Source organism: Lepidochelys kempii, chromosome 8, assembly GCF_965140265.1.
Source record: "Lepidochelys kempii isolate rLepKem1 chromosome 8, rLepKem1.hap2, whole genome shotgun sequence".
Classification (NCBI taxonomy): Eukaryota; Metazoa; Chordata; order Testudines; family Cheloniidae; genus Lepidochelys; species Lepidochelys kempii.
In genome coordinates, this window is record NC_133263.1 from 15,942,213 (window position 1) to 15,961,174 (window position 18,962).

The 18,962-nt window shown below is 42.3% G+C and overlaps 1 protein-coding gene across 1 annotated transcript in view; it reads left to right on the plus strand.

Annotated features, from left to right (window-relative positions):
• The first annotated feature begins 10,351 nt into the window (after positions 1 to 10,351).
• The window catches only part of HSPA4 (heat shock protein family A (Hsp70) member 4), a 39,315-nt gene continuing 30,704 nt past the window's right edge, over positions 10,352 to 18,962 (plus strand). The window contains exons 1-2 of the mRNA XM_073355688.1: positions 10,352 to 10,818; positions 17,844 to 17,901. Of these exons, the coding sequence (XP_073211789.1) occupies positions 10,712 to 10,818; positions 17,844 to 17,901 (165 nt within the window). The 5' untranslated portion in view covers positions 10,352 to 10,711. The remainder of the gene's footprint in view (positions 10,819 to 17,843; positions 17,902 to 18,962) is intronic.

Genomic DNA, 18,962 nt, shown 5'->3' on the forward strand with positions numbered 1-18,962 from the left:
CAAGCCAACCTCCTATTGGACATCTAAACACCCTAGGTCAGAGGTGTTAAACTCATTCTGCAGAGAGGACCAAATTACATTTTAATTGCAATCTGTGGGTCAAGGTAAATATGTAGAACTCAGTACATCCCTTAATCCAGGAGTGGGCAAAATTTTTGGCCTGAGGGCCACATCTGGGCATGGAAATTGTATGGCAGGCCACGAATGCTCACGGAATTGGGGGTTGGGGTGAGGGCCCTGGGGCCCAGAAATGAGGAGTTCAGGGTGCAGAAGGGGGCTCCGGGCTGGAGCAGGGGGTTGGGGTGCAGGTGTGGGGGTGAGGGCTCCAGCTGGCGGTGTGGGCTCTGGGTCCGAGAGGTTCAGAGGGTGGGAGGGGGATCAGGACTGGAGCAGAGGGTTGGGGTGCAAGAGGGGTCAAGGGTGCAGGCTCCGGGTGGTGCTTACCTCAAGCAGCATGTCCCCCCTCTGGCTCCTACACAGAGGTGCGGGCAGGCAGCTCTGCGTGCTGCCCCGTCCACAGGTGCCACCCCTGCAGCTCCCATTGGCCATGGTTACCGGCCAACGGGAGCTGCAGGGGCAGCGCTTGGGGCGGGGCAGCGGCAGCGTGCACAGCCCCCTGGCTGCCCCTACGCATAGGAGACGGACAGGGGACATGCTGCTGCTTCCAGAAGCCACCCAGAGCCACGGCACGTGCAGAGCGGGGCAAGCCCCGGACCCCACTCCCCGGCAGGAGCTCAAGGGCCGGATTAAAACGTCGGAAGGGCCAGATGTGGCCCCCGGGCCATAGTTTGCCCCCCGCTGCCTTAATCCACAGCAGATCTCTCACTGAGGTTAATGAAGATTTGCACAGAGATCAAGGACAGAGCAGTGCCTTTGTATAATAAGTAAACTTTTAGTTGTTATTATTATTTATCATTTAATCAATACCTTATCATTACTGCATTATCACTCAGTGGGCAAATCTACTCTCCTTTAGGTCACTCCTTATCCCTACCCTATGTTTCTTCCCCATCCTCCTTTTTCTCTCCCTCGTCTCTGTTTTTGGGTCTGTCTGCACTTTGAGCTGGGCATGAGATTCCCAGCTTGAGGAGACATACCCATGCTAGCTCTGATCAAACTAGTGCACTAAAAATAATATGCAGCTGTGGCAGCACAAATGATGGGAGGGGCTAACTGCCACAAATATGTATCTAGCGCCTCTGACAGGCACACACTCAGGGCAGCTAGCCCCTCTCACCACTGTGGCTACACTTTGGTTTTAGTTACACTTGATCAGAGCTAGTGCAGGTATGTCTTTTTGAGCTGGGAATCACACCCCCAGCTCGAAGTGTAGACATACCTTCAGTGTCTCTTCTTCTTCTTTCTGTATTTGTTCCCAGAAGCAACTTCCAGTTTGCTTCCTCACCCCCCCAACCAAGGACTTCACTCCTAACCCCTTTCCCTTTTCACTGTTAAGATAAGCAATGAAGAAGTTAATGCTTACATTTAGAATCGGGAAAGGGGTTTTAGATCTCCCCATGAATAACGGTAGGCAGGGAAGTTCACACTTCTCAAAGAAATTCTTTCCAGCTGTTTACAGACTTAGGCAGGTATCACAGTATTGGTTTATTCTCAGTTAACATTTTAAATGTTATTTTTGCAACCATGAGGGCTAGAAACTTCAGGCCAGATTCTGATCTCAGTGGGCTTGTCTTCATTAGTAATTTGACTATAGAGTTATGGCTCAATTGTTCCTGTGAACTCACCTCCTCTGCAGACACAACACTCCCCTCAATTACATATTGCTGGTGGAATCACTCAAGGCAGATGGCCCTGTCAGGGCGTATAGGGCACACCTCAAGTGAGCTTCCCTTGAATGCTGCTCACTCAAGCTCTCTCTGCTGTAGATGCAGATTAGCTCCAGGACACAACAATCAATAGGCCTTAATCCTCCAGTTCCTTCCCACAATTCCCACAGTAACATAGCCTTTATAGCAGCTCTATTGAAGTAAATGGTTTTACAACAGAATAATACTGGGATAATGGAGATTGGAACCCAGTCCTTATCTCTTTTTTTTAAATAAAATATTAGGTACAGCAGATTCTGAATATGCCACATAAGTAAATCATGCAGGCCAGATCTAACCCATGAGTCAAATGTTTAAAGCCTTTGCCCTCAGTGCTATTTGTCAGTGATTCACAACTGTTTGTGGTCTGCACCCCACAAAATGGGCAAACAAACAAAAATTCTACAACCCATCATATCCGATAATCCTTAAAAAGTACTGAGAGATTTGCATCCTGAGATGAATTTTCAGCTTCTTTGTGGCGTGGAGGACCAATGGCAGTGAGCTCGCAACATAAAAGTGGTGGAGGTGATTCTCTGACTGCCCTCTCCTATCGCCGCAGCAAGCGTTCAGTTCCATGGCAGCGTTGTTCCAAAAGCCTATATGGCCAGCTCCACAACCCCGGCCCTTGACATGCCTTTGGAGTGCTTAGTTGTATACTACATATAGTTTCTTCCAGGCTGGTGTTTGAAAAACAGCTTCAAACACCAATGTGAGATATATACATGTATAGTCAGAAGGTGAGTTAACAAAACAGGTTCTAAATTTACATTATTTCAGAACAATATAGTTGTGCTGATGGTGTTTGTAATAAAACAAAAAGAATCAGGACTCCATAAGGATCAGTACAAACTGATCATATGTTAGAGGTTGCTCTAAATCAGGAGTTCTCAAACTGGGGGTCAGGACCCCTGAGGGGGGTCACGAGGTTATTACATGGAGGGGTCACGAGCTGTCAGCCTCCACCCCAAGCCCCACTTCACCTCCAGCATTTATAATAGTGTTAAATATAAAAAAGTTTTAATTTATAGGGGGGGAGGGGAGTTGCACTCAAAGGCTTGTTGTGTGAAAGGCGTCACCAATACAAAAGTTTGAGAACCACTGCTCTAAATTATGCCCACAGTTGGGCAAGCCTCCAGCATGCTCCAGAATATGCCAAAGCTATCTTTTCCCATGCTCCCACTTCTTTACCACACTCTGCTCAGCTGGAATGGGAACTGGGAGAAGAGTGAATTAATACAACCAAAGGTATTAGAGAAAATAGGATGAATTTTAGCAAGTATATCTGGGGGGAAAATGCTAGAGAGAAAGTAGGTCCATTAATAAAAGAAATGGGGAAGTAAAATCATTGATGGCTCTTAAATGGTTGAGATATTAAACTGCTCTTTTAAAATATGTCAGTAGAAAGGACAGTTAATAACAGAGTTTGTCAGTTAGGAAGTAATGAAGACATTGTAAAGACAGCTATTGATAAGGAACAGCTAAGGGAATATTTAGAAAATATGTACACATGCAAATTAGTGAATCCAGAAGATGTATTGTGGACAACAAAGTAGTAAGCAAAGACGATTAAGATCTATTTCCACTGTAGAAAGGTTTAATCACTTTATTTTATTGAAAGAGAATAACAAAACAAAAAGTGTAAAAAAAAAAAATAAAGGAAGGAAGGAAAGAAGAAGATCAAAACAGTTGAAAAATGAGGGCGGGTATCTTACAACTCCCAGATCTGAGAACAAATGTTATTTCAAGATGCCTCTTTTGTGGCTTGTAATATTTGGTGATTTTCTTAAAGTCTGAAATCCTGGAATTATGGGATTACCTGAGAATCTCATCTTTAATTTATTAAAAAAATAAATTTCTAGCGCTCCTTTTTTTTTTTTTAATGACTATCGTTTGTATTCAAGTATGACTATGATTGGAAATCAGTTTCCACATGTAGGGTTCAGGAGACATGCCAGGGCAAGTTGGTGTCTACATTTCCTCCTACTGTAGGCCAAGGTGGCACAACAATATCCTGTTGCTCATTCTGCTTCCTCTGTAGCAGAGTGCCAAGCTTGCCTGTCATGGGCCATATCCTCCTAGGCCATTAAGTCCAGCCCAGCAGACAGTATGTGCCACTTGATGCAATCCTGGTAGTGGAGTTTGGGGCAGCCAAACTTCCTACAGCCTTTTTCAAATTCAGTGTGTAGAACTCTCTTAGGCAGTTGATTGTTATCCATACATATAACATGGCAAACCCAGGTCATTTGCCTCCATGCTAGCATGGCTGCCAGGCATAATACTTCATTGTTAGTGATTTTGTCAGATCATTTGATTCCCATTATGCTGTGTAGGTGTTGTTGTTGCAGACAGTTAAGTTTTTTGATACGCTGACGATAAAGGGGGCAGGTCTCTAATGAGTATAGAAGACAAGGAAGCACAACAGCTCTGTAAACTTGGCATTTTGTGGATACTTTGACTCCCTGTCTTGTCCATAGTCTTTTTTTTTTGTAGACGACTGAAAGTTGAGACAGCTGACTTTAAGCGCGCTGGAAGTTCTTTGTCAATGCTGATGTCATCAGTAACTATGCTACCTAGGTAGCAGAAGGATTTGACATTGTTTAATTGGCAGCCGTTCAATTTTATTTCTGGTGGTGATGGAAGTGATGGGTTTCTGCCAGGAGATAGTTGGTACAGGATTTCTGTTTTCTTTACATGAATACCGAGGCCAAAAAGGGATACAGAAAATATTGCAGATCATTCTCAGAAAGGGCAAAAAATGCTGAGCTGTCACCATACAGTAGGTCCATTATTTCACTTTGCTGGGATTTGCTTTTGGCCTTGAATCGGTGAAGGTTTAGAAGTCCTAGTTACAGAGGAAATATTGAAAAAGTGACCCAGGCTCAAACCCCGAAGTCAAATAAAAAAGAATCCAAAATGTATTGTTTGAAAATCTAGTGAGTTTTTAAGCCAATCTCATACATTTTGGAATCTGATTCATGATTTTTGAACACTAGAAGTTGACAATACTACTTTCTTTTTCTTACCTCTGTACTGTGTAAGTACCTGTCTTAATTTCTTCTAGCAATAAATGCTAACTCTATTCATTAGAACAAATTCTGTTTTCTGCTCTGGCTCCTTAACAACACTCTTTACAGTATTTATTTCAGGGGTGAAATCCTGGCTCCATCGAAGTCAATAGGAGTTTTGCCATTAACTTCAGTTGGATCAGGATTTTATCCCAGAGCAACCTAGAGTCAGCCAGGCCAGACTGTTATAGGTTAGTTGGTTTTAGATTGTTTTTTTTCATTGGTTTTATATATTGTTCAGAACATTCTGTTTTGGGTTTGTGAGTTATTTCCCCCCATATGCATCTGTTTCTCTACTCAGTTCCTGGCTTAATCCCACCATACTGTCATAGCAGAGGGTGAAGAAGTCACATGCTACAGACAGGTGTTGGAAGGTTGTCATAGCCTCAAGTACACTGGTATTAACACCCCCGTGATGTCAGTCTGGTGATGTATCTCAACCCATCTCCTCGCAGGGGATCTCATTATCAAAATGAAAGTGCAAAAAATAGGAAAGGTAGTATTTTAACTTTAAGTTGTGACTGTTGATGTGTGGTACTATACACTACACACAGAGTCACAGGAGCAGCTTTGTTCTTTGATGTTGCACTTTACGCCTAAGGACATGTAAGCTTAAACATTTCATTGGTATTTTTTTTCATTACCACTATCTGCAATTCGCAGCCCACTTACAGCTGCCAAAGTGGTGTAACTGAATTTGTTACAAGGAATTACAAACATCCAGAGCTAAGACTACTCAACGGTCTTTGGGGTAAGAGCCCTTCCTGCTTTAAATATTGTGAATTTCTCTGCCATGTGTTAGACCTATCATTGTAACATTGAGCAGGAAAGTGGTGATGTGAACACAGAGGTAGGGAAAAGGAAACATTGTGGTCATAATACATTGTATTTGTATGTTTTATCTCAGAATTAAAAAGCACTTCCCAAACATTAATTAAGCTTTATGACACTCTTGTGAGTTAGGTAAGTATTATCATGTCTATGTTAAAGATGGGTAAACTGAGAGCCTGCATAATTTTTCAAAAAGAAAAGGAGTACTTGCGGCACCTTAGAGACTAACCAATTTATTTGAGCATAAGCTTTCGTGAGCTACAGCTCACTTCCTTCTCTCTCCCTAGTCTGTGTCTTTCTTTCTCTTACTTTTGTATTTCAGTGGGGAGTAGCCTTTCCTCTCACTTGTCCCACTAGAGCAGCCAGTCCCCTCTCTACTCTCACCAGGGAGCATCCCATTAGCAATCCTATCTGACCAGGGGAGCAGCCTGCCCTACTGGAGAGCAGCTTGTTTGCTCCCTGTCCTGTCCCACCAGAGAACAGTGCCGAGCCCCCAGCCTGCAATCCTATCTCACTGGGAGAAAGCAGCCAGTCTGCCCTCCTGTGGTACCAGGGAGCAGCTTGTCCACTCTGTTGTTCTACCAAGACCTCAATTATATATTTATCTAATGAAATCCATCTGACACTGAAGCTTCTGGTTATAACACAGTCATTCTCCAAACACAGTTAAGACATAGTTTGTCTTTGCAGCATAAATGGGGCTAAGTTGTGTTTTAACCACATTCTCAAAATGTGACACAGCCTTGAATTTTTGTATGACTAGTCAGAAACATAATCAAAACGTGATACGGACTAGTCTGCACAGCAAGATCCAACTATGTTTTAACTGTTGGGGCCTGTTATGTCTTACCTGGGCAACCCCAGCATGGCAGAATGTTGACTTAATAATACTTATCTAAATAGCGTTTTTCATCCGTTGATCTCAAAACTGCTTTACATTGCAGAGGGGATATAGGAAAAGGTAAAACATTTATAATTAACTCCTTAGTTGCTGTATAAACTTGCCAGCTATGTCAGGCCAAATGCACCTCCATTGCTATCCCGCTTATACTACCAATATTCTACTGAGATTTCAACAGAACATCGGTAGACAATAGACTCTTCAGGGAGTTCCATCAAGTCCAATGGGACTTACGGTGTTATAGTGGGAAAAATGAGGGAGGACTCAGCAGAGATTTTGATGTGTTAGGGAAGAACTGCTGATGAGGTGTGCTGTTAAAATCTTTCTTTCTTCTCAAGTATACAATAGTGGTGAGCCAAAAAATGATGGTATCTCAGCAGACAAGGGGTCTTTATGTTGAAAGTGCAATGGTCCTGCCTTGAATAGTCTTTGAATATTGCCAACACCTGCAATTTTATCATGTCTCATGGTATCTGGTGGTTTTCTTAAAGTCCACGATCCTGGAGGCAAGTGATTTCATTTAACAAAACTGTAGATTTCATTTAACAAAAACAAGTACTTTTCTAGCCTTTATGGTTGCAGTGAAAGAATTAAAAATGTTGTTTAAACAACAGAATGCAAATACTCCCTCCCAACATTTATTATTTATAAAATCATGGTTTTATGCCGATTTTATGATATTTGTATGCTTGAGGAGGGCAGTATTGCTTTATACTTGTGATAACATTCTGACTATGGTCTTTCATAAAACCCAAAAGAATGCAGGTGATGGGTCTATAATACATGGACTTTCAGTGTTGCTAACTATCACAATTTCATCACAAGTCTCACAATATTTGGTGTTATTCTTGAAGCCCTAGCTTCTGGAAACATGGGATTACATGAAAAAAACAATTTTCTTATAATGAAAATATAAATACATTTCTAACCCTCATGGTTGCAGAGAAAAACTAGAAAATGTGCATTCTATGGGTTCAAAAACCAGAAGGCAAATAAACAGAACCCAAAATTCACTGTTGTTTTTTAAACACATAATTTGGGGTGGACATGGCCCATGATTTTTGAGCACTTGGGATTGGCAATTCTGCTTTTACAGAATATAGTTTATTCTAAGCAGATGCTTGATGCATATTTTGGCAATGCTTGTTGAATTTGTCATTCCAATAGAGTATATTTGAACTGAACTGTCGATGCACTTCCCAAGATACACAAACAAGGGAACCCAGGCAGACCCATTATATTTGGCCATGGCATTCTTACTTAAGGAATATCAGGACTCATAGAAACTATCCTTAAATCACTCACCACACAAACAGCCACCTTCCACCAGGACACATCTGACTTTTTCCAGAAATTCTGCAACATTAACAACCTCCCTCAGAATACCATCCTTGCCACAATTGATGTCACCTCCCTATACACCAAATTCCCTTGCAATGACAGCATCACTGTCTGCCTCAAATATCTACAAGACAATGGACAACACTCACATATCCATCCCAAACATCACCAAACTCATTCATTTCATCTTCACCTGTAACATTTCACATTCAACAACAAACACTTTGGCCAAACCATGGAAACAATCAGGATAGCAGGATGGCTCCCCAATATGCCAACCTCTTCATGGGATACCTCGACAAAGAATTTCTGGACACATGCACCACGAAACTAATGATATACCTGAGATACACTGATGATATTTTCATCTGGACAGATGATCTAAACTCCCTCAGAGATTTCACCCTTCCACCCACCCATCAAACTCTCTCTAAAACACTCCCATGGAAGCATCTACTTCCGGGACACCATGATCAGCTTCAACAAAGGAACCCTATAGACAGCTATATACAAAGAAACCCATGGATCACCACACTTACCTTCAGAGATCCAATATCCATCCCAAACACACCAAGAAATCTGTTATTTATAACCAGGGCTTCAGATACCACAGAATATGTTGAGGTGAAAGTCTTGGATATATGGCCTAACACATTTAAAACCAACCAGTACACATTTAAAACCACCAGAAAAGAAGATCTCATAATGGAACAGCCACCTAAATCCGCCAAGAAAACCTGCTTCAATATGGAAAAAAAAACCTTCCAACTGCACACCCCTAGTTGTCACCTGTCACCTCACATGGGGACACAGACAAGGTATCATCAAACAATTACAACCCACACTTGATGGGAACAACATCCCGAAAGAAATCTTTCCCAAGCCCCCTCTTCTGGCTTTTAAACAACCTGCCAACCTCACCAAGTTTGTCATCAGAAGCAGACCAGAACCCACCAACTCAAAGTGGCACCCTACATTGCCATAACAACACAGGCAAAACCAGCAGACACATCTCCAATGCTATGATAATCAACACATCTTTCAAGATCCAGGGGTCCTATACATGTCTATTATGACTTGTGGCATACCTCTTCCAGGGCACTAATTGACCTAATAACAATTATGAGGGTGAAGTCAGACAATCACTTTGCTCTCAAAAAAACTCACATAGAAAAATGATAAAAGACAAAAACACCATATTATCCGTGGGCAAATACTTTTAATAAAACAATCACTTCATATCTGACACCCCAATCCTCGTCCTCAAAGGAAACCTACACAATACTTTCAAAAGATGAGCCTGGGAGCTTAAATTCATAACTTTGCTAAACAGGGCAGGTCTACACTACACTACAATCTTGCATCGGCACAGCTGCACCGAGGCAGTTGCGCCGCTGTAGCATTGCAGGTGAAGACGCTCTAAGCTGATAGGAGAGAGCTCTCCCATTGGTTTAATAACTCCTTCGCCACGAGAAGCTGTCTACCTGGCGGGTTAAAGTCTGTATAACTATGTTGCTTACACCCCTGAGCAATGTAATAACTGTATAATGAAGTGAGTGTTTAATGTAGACCTGGGCTAAAAAATGATGGTTTTAATAAAGACACTGGATTTATGGTTTATTACAGCAATCTATAACCCACTAACCCTCCTATAACTGCACAGGTGTTAACAAGCCAATACAGTATGTGTTAGTTCAGCATAAGCAGTTATCTGTTCCACCTTGTATTTAGCTGTGGCATTTCTGAGTACCTTTCCCAAACTCAAAGAAGAGCTCTGTGTAGTTCAAAAGCTTCTCTTCCACCATCGGAAGCTGGGCCAAGAAAAGATATTACCTCACCCATCTTGTCTGTCTGTAATGTTGCCTATGATCCTACTCGTACTCTGGATTCTGGCTAATCCAGATTAACTACATTCAAACCTGTATAGGTGAGGGGAGTGACCGTGGCTTTGCACCAGTGTAAGAACAGACTCTGAGGTGGTGTGCCTCACTGTCTCCCTGAGGTACTGTATTTCAAGGCACTGGTGTGGGGGGCAATGTTGTGCCCTGGCTGGAGCATTCGCGGATGAACCCCGCCCAGGATGGGACAACTGCCGACCTCTCACCCCCAGAGTGAGGCCAGGGCTCTGTGAAGGAACCAGGCCCCCGGGGGCAGGGCAAGGCAGGAAGGTGACGGTGCAGGCGGCGAGGCTGTCAGCCCGCTGAGGGCAGGGCACAGTGACTGACTCACAGGGTGTGCCGGGAGGAGCGAAAGGGGAGGTGAGGATGAGAAAAGGGGGAGGAGCCGTGTCGAAGGAGGCGACGCAGCTGCCCCACCCCTATGCAGCTGGGGGAGGGGGGGCGGATATTCTCTGAGCATGCGTACCAGCCGTTTGGCGTAGAGCCGCTCGGGACGTCCCAACGGTCGCTCTCGCCCCCGTATCCTGGCGGTCGGGGCGGGGAAAGAGAGCGAGCGCCCCGAGGGAATCTCGCGAGAGGTTTTCCCTCCACTTCCACGCTCCCCTCCTTCTCCGACAGGACGGGATCTTTCGAGATCTCTCCCCCTCCCCTGAGAGGAGACTGCCGGAGCCGCTGCTCATTTAAACGGGCTGAGTCGGCTACGTCGGCACTAGTGAGGCTCAGGCGCCGGTCGGGGCTGAACCAGACGCTTCAGCCGCCCTTCCCGAGCTCCTCAGCCGTTCAGTCTTCGCCCGGCACCCTCCGCTCGTCTCCCGGATCCCTCCTCAGCCCACCCCCGCCCTCAGCATGTCGGTGGTGGGCATCGATCTGGGCTTCCAGAGCTGCTATGTAGCCGTGGCCCGGGCCGGAGGCATCGAGACCGTCGCCAACGAGTACAGCGACCGCAGCACCCCGTGAGTAAAGGGGCGGGGGAGGCGCGCCGGGGACCTGCCGGATCCCGGCTAGCCCCTGTTAGGCCTGTGCCTGGGGCCTGGTGAAAGGGCGGCGCTGCCCCTTCTCTCTCCCGCTCCCTTGTTGGGGAACGCTGGTGACTGGGGGCGGGGGGGTCTCCGGAGCGTGGAAAAGCCTCATAACACCCTGGTTCTGCGCATGTAGTAAACTAGTAACGCGCGGGTGGGGGCTGAGCAGTGCCCTCTGCTTGCGCACCCCGGCGGGATCTGTGTACCGCTGAGAGACCTCGCTGCAGGCCGGGGCGCTAGCCTCTGGGCTCCCCACACGGGCTAAACGCTGGTCCCCTCTTGTGGCGTGCCTGGGAGCTGTGCGGGCGAACCACGGCGCAGCTCGGCGAGCAGGGCTTGGGACATGTGTTTCTGGGAGAGGGAGCAGGGGCAGCAAGGCCTAACTCCACTGAAGTGAGAAGGTGGGGAAGAGGGAAATGTAACTTAAAAAAAAAAATCAAACTTTTTCAAACAGGAAGCGTGTGTGAGTTTATTTGGTTCACATTTATGACCTACAAATAAAAAAAGGAACTAAGATTGTGCAAAAAGTGCTCTTTTGTTGCTTTTCAGAGTAGCAGCCGTGTATTTGCAAAAAGAAAGGGAGTACTTGTGGCACCTTAGAGTACTCCTTTTCTTTTTTCACTGTGCTTGTATGCTTCAGTCTGTCCTCTGTGCTCCACCTTCGAATGTTATGAATATTTTGTCTGTCAGCTCTTAGGGATGCTTCCCTGGGGGAATTCTGTGCAATGCAGAATTAATTTTCTGTGCAGAATTCCACTTTTCCTTGCAGAATAGGCACTGCAGAGTGGCTGGCTGCTGCTAGAGGCCACTGGACCTAGCAGTCTGGCTCCCCACTTCAGTGTGCTTGCCCAAGAGGCGCAGATGGACTGTGGTTCCTAGCATGCCCTGAACAAAGGAGGTGGCATGTGGGCTGTGGCCCCTGCAGTGAGTGGAGTGCCCAGCCTGGTGGGGATGGAGGTCCTGCGTCTCTGTGTGGTCTGGCTGCTGGGCCTGATCCTCATCTACCTGGGACTTGAAGTGGGCCCCTGAGATGTAGCTGTGTTGGCTCTCTCAAAGGGTGTGGAGAGGTGGGGTCATATCGCATCCAATTGTGGCACAGTAATTAAGCTCAGCGGATCCTGTGGCTCGGCTCTGGAGACAGAGAGGTGCAGGTGTCTGGGTCGGGAGGTGTCCTGCAGTTGGGCTCTGGGGGGAGTGGTTTGTGAGTGACTGGACCCCCAAATAGCCCCATCCCAGTACACAACCCCCTCAACTGTACCCCCCTCCAGCTCCCTCTCCCTTGGCAGTGTCCTCTGTTTGGGAGCTTGAATTATGGTAACCTTACAGGGAAGAGTGAAAAAATGAGAATTGACTAAAAGACTGGAGGGACAGTTTTCCCCCAAGAAATACCTAGCTAGCACCTGTGACACACCCAAACTGAGGCATCCAACAAAAGCATAACAGGAAAACAGAAACTGGGTTGTTGTAGGGGTTTGTTTAACACTCTACTTGTGAGGAAATTTCTCTTAGCAAGTATGTCTAACTATACAGACAAACAGGTATTTTTAAATTACCAGAAAAATTGAAACTGGTGATTATATTGTGTTGTTTTGACAAATACAATATGCAGAATTTTAAAATTTTGTGCAGAATTTTAATTTTTTGATGCAGAATTTCCCCAGGAGTATTTGGGCAGGGACCTTTTCATACAGCTAGAGTCTTCTCTCTACTTTGAGACTGAACTATTTTAAGCTCATTGTGAGCCACCCCTGTAACTGTTCTCAACAATGCTAATGGTGAGCTTCGTGCTGTACCAAGGTAGAGGAAGATGGCTTCCTTTCTGGTCATAAATAACTCACTAAATAAAATAGCAAAAGAGGGTAAAGTGACCTATTGTCAGCAGTATAGCTGAAATTAGAACTTGGGGTGTCCCTGACTCTCAGGCCTTCTTAATAAGGTTGTTTTTTTAAAGGGCTGACTTGTATAAAACTATGTTCCGATGTGTCAGAATAAAATGTCCATTCACTTGAACACAGTGTGGTAGGAACTGATAGTGTTTTACAACAAAGTACATAGTCAAGGTAAAATTATTCATTAGTAACTCCATTTGTCAGTTTTCTCTCATTTTGTGTTGGTAACAGTGATGGATGGCCAGCAGTATGGCTTCACCTTGCTTCCTTGTAAGTAATGCCATAGCTCTGGCTGTCTTTAAGGAAGGAATGTAGAAAAGCTGTATGATTAACATGTTTGTTCATTATACCTTTACTGGTTCTATACAAAGTAATACTGTCAAGACTTGTTTCTTAAACATGTATTTAAACAGTCTTGAAAACCAGTGTCTAGTAAAATTAGAGAATAACAGAGATACAAGATGTTGGTTAATTTCAGAAATCTTTCCCAGGTTTCAGGAAATTACTGCTTTTTTAGTTTTGAAACTCTAAAGTGAGTGTGAGTCTTTCCATTTCAGTACATACAATGTAGTGCAGTTTTGCCACAACAGCTAGTAGATGTTCAAAAATAAACCAATACTGGATTTGTACTAAGGGTGCTAGAGGATTAAAAACTTGAAAAGGTTCTCCAGCATCTCTGAGTAAAATGCTAATTATCATGGAATGTCTACATTCAACATTCCCATGTCATTTTAATAACACTAAATAGATTTTAAATCCTGGAAACAAAATATAAATACACTTTAACCAAAGTCTGAAACGCAAATGTACAAAGATACAATTACTTAGTGTCCTGCTTGAGAGACAGAGAAAGAAGAGGGCCTGGCTCTCAAAGAATTGGATGCTTATCATGTTCAGTTAATTAGGCTCTTTAAAGGTGTCACAAGTTGTGTACTCAGAAAAGTGAGGCATCCAAAATCATTAGTCACTTGTGAAACTTTTGGGCCCAATGTGTAATGTAAAATTAGCTCAAAGTGAGGCTTGAACTTCCTCTACAATGTACTTGATACTACCTGGTTCCACAGATCCAACACTTTCTGGGTGGGGGGAATGGGACAATATGGAGGCAGAGTAAAATAATGTGGTTGGTTTTGCTTTACATAATGAGATTTAAACCTAAGACGGGTCAGGATGTGTGACTTGCTGTAACCAATATATATTGAAGTATTGTCATCTTAGCAAAATCACTTTGCACAACTGATCACAGTTGAGTTTGTACAGTAGTTTAAAGAAAATGAGTTTTGTGTTTGAATTCTACCCTTGGATCCATGCTTGCTAGGTTCTTATTAAGTTTGGTGGGATCTGCTGATGTTCATCCCAAGGCAGAACTTGACCCTAAAAATATTTGCTCCGTGTTTGTTCAACTTTGAATATATGGAGTCCTCCATATGCCTTCCCCTGCCCCTCTGGTGTTTGCTTATGTGTTGACTAGACCTGTTGTGCATGAACCGTCTGAACAATCACTGGCTCTAATGTCTTTGGGTTGAGGTTGCTCACTTCAGTTGTAACTGAGATGGAGAAATCTAAAAGGGATATTTCTTGAAGTGCTCATATTATGACACAAAAATGAACTTGAACGCAACAAATTACCTGGAGAAAATGAATTCTCAATTGTGAAAATTAAAGTTGCCATCAAACAGAAGCTTGGGGCTGATCTACATGCAGAAATTGCACCAATTTATCAAAGGCCATGTCTACACTCTGGGAACTATACCAGCATCGCTTCGGTGCCATCGCTATGCTGGCATAATCCTGTATCATAGACACAATCTATGCTGACAGAAGAGGTTTTGTCAGTGGTGGAGGAACACCGCCTCCCTGAATGATGGTAGCTAGGTCAATAGAATCATTCCTCTGTTGACCTAACTGTTGTGGATTAGGTTGGCATAGCTATGTTGCTTAGAGGTGTTGATTTTTCACCCCCTGAGTGACAGCTAAGTTGGCCTACATTTTAACTGTAGACCAGTCCTAAATCTTTCTAAACTGATTTAATTAAATCAGTGCAGCTTGTATGGGCACTCATAAATGGTTTGAGTAGCAGCTATCAATTTATATTGATTAAGTACCGAATTAAGATTAAGGCACTTTTAAACCACACAAGGAAGATGCACTGATTTAACTAGACAGATTAAGAAGTTGATTTAGCAAAATCAGTGCCATTTCTGTGTGTTGACTGGACTGCTGTCTTGTATGACAGATGGGATGCATGCATCTTCCAAGGTAGTGCATGGAGACAAAGGATAAGTGTAATCTAAAGTGATATCTGAGCAGCACCCACATGTTACTTTGTCCTAGCCTATTAATATGATAGTTGAGTTTTAACTTCGCTGAAATCCTATCTTGACAAGATTTCACTAGGCTTCCCATGTCCGTCTTGTGATTGCGTCTGCTTCTATTTAAAATGTGTGGGTGTTTGTTAAACTAAATTTTCACCATTTGTGTGTTTATCCTATAATGTTCTTTGAAATTATAACTTAAGTGTCTCTGTTGCTTAAGAAAACAGAAAGGTATATAGCTTGAGCTTTGATATATCGTATGTACCTGTTACTGAGGTCTACATTCAGTCAGTTGGAGGGAAAGGGAAATAGCTCCTAGTGTCTTAATACACAGGAAATACTTTATTAGTATTTCCCTTTACAAAATACTGACCAGTAAAGCCAGTACAAAACTAAAGCATTGGAAAGTTTCCCAACATTCCTTTTCCACCATCCAGAGACAGAAACTTCTCTGATAAACTTCTTCCTTAGCACTTCTGAGGATTTTTTTTGAAATCTGCAAAACATATATGAGGCAGCTGTTTAGAAAATAAATGTTCACTAAAGCCAAATATAAATAAGGGCTTTTTAAGATAATCTTACATAGCACTTTTTTTTTAATTGAGCCCTATTGGGATCTCAATAGAACAAATGTGAGGCAGTGTAGGAAAGCCTGTTCTGCTGCTGCCCATGTGGCACCCTTTTCTGTGGATAGAGAGAGGATTCTAGTCTCAGAACTATTAATCTGGAACTCTGGAGAAGCACTACATTAATAACTAAACCAAACATAGTGATGTTCCTGTGAATTCAGAATGACTCTTGAATTTTGCAGTTAACTAGCTAAATATGTTCTATGCGCACAGGAGAGAAGTAGAACCTTCAGTTAATGCTTCTATATTAATTTCTTCCTAAGGGCCAAATTGAATTAATCTGGTTTCTTGTGGAATGTTTAGCCTGAAGCCTCAAGATATATAGTTATGTCTACGCTAAAAACATTAGTGGCGTAGTTGCAGCACTGAAGCTGCACCACTGTAGACACTTGCTACAGTGACTTAAAGGGATTCTTCCAGTGCTGTAATAAATCCATCTCTCAGCCTGTTGGGATCCTGGAAGTGGGAGGGCGGAAGAATTCTTCTATTGACCTAGCAGTGTCTACACTGGGGCTTAAGTTGGCTTATTCAAATCATGCAGCACATTAAATTTTTCACAGTTATGTGTTATGCCATTAAGCTGACCTAACTTTGTAGTGTAGACAAGTCCACAGTATTAGTTTTATTATTGCCTTAATGTTTCCATAAAACGGTAGCTTTTTATTGGCCAAGCCTTTGAATCACGTTATTAAGCACAAGACATGTTTCTAAGTATGTGCTTCTTAAGTTCATTACAGTGTACTTCCATAAGTACATGACTGGCTTTCATTTGTTAACTAGACAGTGCACCAACAATGGCTATAAAACAATAACACAATCATGCCATGACAAATTTCCATGCTGGTGGTATCTGTTTATTCACTGTGTTAAGGTAGTTCAACATAGCAGGATATTCTAGAAGCCGTTTCTTTCGTTTCCCATGGGGCAACCAGTTCTGTAGAGCAACTCCCTTGTGTGCTGCATTGGGATCAATGTAATAATTATACCTATTAAAATGTGCTTGTTAGTAGTAAAAACTGGTTGAAATAATCCCTTTACAATGTTGCTTGCAGATAGATAACTTGGCCTAGAGGAACCATGTGGGAAATCTGTTTGATTTTATTTTTGAGTGTATTCAGATTTTGTAAGGGTGCTGACTGTTTAACGTAACAGTTTTAAAATTCCTCAAGTAAGGAGGCTTGACCAGTAGTAACTCTCATTCTCTAAAAAGATGAGGACTTCTTTTATCTCTTAAAGAACTGGTAGGCATCAAAAAGCAACACACACACATTCTTTTGAATAAAGTGTGTCTATTTGACTTTCCATGATCCAAACCCTGATGTTTGGTTTGATTTGGTGTTTGTGGGCTTTTTGCCTTGTGCTTATTCTATTCAGTCTTCCTTGTTGTTGGAACTGAAGAGTTAATTTTAAATTTGAAAAAATGGGAACTAAAAATTAGTCAACTATACAGATATTTATAACTATAGAAATGAGTTTTTCCTTGGTATTTTTATTTTCACAAATATGATGGTGAAATTGGGTATCCATGATCACCTGCATTAATGGATGACAAAATTAGCCCTCTTGACTAATATTTATTCACCTTGCCGTGAACAACCATCATCCTGTCAGATTTCTACCCCACTGTATAAATTGCTTTGCAGACAAACCTTCAAAAGTGGCCAGAAACAGAAGTTGCCTTAAATTATGAATTCTCTTCTAAAATGAAGAATGTAAATGTGTTTAAATTTAAAATTAAGGCTGGACAAATGTTACTTTTTTATTATGAAACTTAGTAGGGAATGCATTTGACTATTAACAGGTTTCACTGCTCATAAGTTTGCTATTTGTTAGAGAACTACTCCATAATGAGTGTTATGCTCTTCAAATATTATTCTAGAGCCATAATGGCAGAGTGGTCCTACATTGTTAATATATTGACTCTTAGTGGTTAACAGTGGGAAGAGCTTGGGGAAAACAGCCATTTTAAAATGTTGTTACAGTAGTCTTGTTCTATACAACTGACAGTTTTATCTAGTGATAGTCTTAATCTTTAAATACATTTAAAAAAATCACTCAGTGGCTGCTTGTTAGAAATCTTTATTTCTAAATTTGAATTAGATCAGAAATGTTTCTTCTCATTCTAGGTCATGTATAGCCTTTGGACCCAAGAATCGTTCAATTGGAGCTGCAGCTAAAAGCCAAGTAAGGATTTTGTATGTTCAAGAACTGCTTATAAGCCAAAGCAAAATTCCTAACACAGTAGTAAAAGTGTTTTTTCCAGTATTTTCTTGTTTATGGAGAGACTACAAATATCCATGTCAAAGTGGATATTTGCTTCTAAATTAAATCTTTAATAAAACTCTTAAGAAGCATTTGAGCTTTATTAAGCTGTTCAGTTTGTAACTCTGTAATCTGTCATTGTTCTGGATTGGGACTTAAGGGTTACGTAAGAATGTACTACTTGTTGTACATAATAGAATTTTCCCTTTTTAAAAGAAATCTGAGAAATTACATACCAAAAATCTTGTTAATGTTTGGATTGCATAATCAAACACTCAAAGTAAATACCATTTTCTCATGAAATGTTAGTTCATCCCCCTTGTGCATATGCATTAGGATAGTCTTTAATTACAACATTGCATACCGTTCTTTCCATGGGATCCTTGCCTCATTCATTGCACAGGCTGGAGGCCAAAGGGGCAGATAGATTTATGGTTGCCCATGCAACCATAAATGTCATTCCAGACTTCTGAGTGCTTGACTTTACAACCTAAATAACTGTCTGCTAATAGTTTTTTGTATAGCCAAGTAGAGTAGTTATGTAAATATTAATCTGAGAGTAAGGCAAGATTTAGCTGATTTATGACCCTTCCTATCTACCGGTCAGATTGTTGCCAATTTTTATTTTTGTAAAAGATGTTTCCTGCTGGATATATTGTTTGTCACCTGCAGAAAGTAACTTTTCAAACACTGTCAACATTTCGCAAGAACAAATATCTCTAGATATTAGGAAATGATTTCCAGAATCCCTGAGATGCTTAAACTACACAGCAAGCATACTGTAATTGTGATCCCCCACATGTTCAGTGCGTTTTCTTCTTTTGCTAGAATTAAATGGAAACATCTTGTCAAATGTAGAATTACTCCCTATGTGTGTTTGGTCTGATGTTGCACTAAGGTGTTTGCGGCCTGGAGATGCACATTGGTGCAGGGATATAGTTGATATGCAGTTTGAACTGTAATAACTGGATTTCTGGAAATTC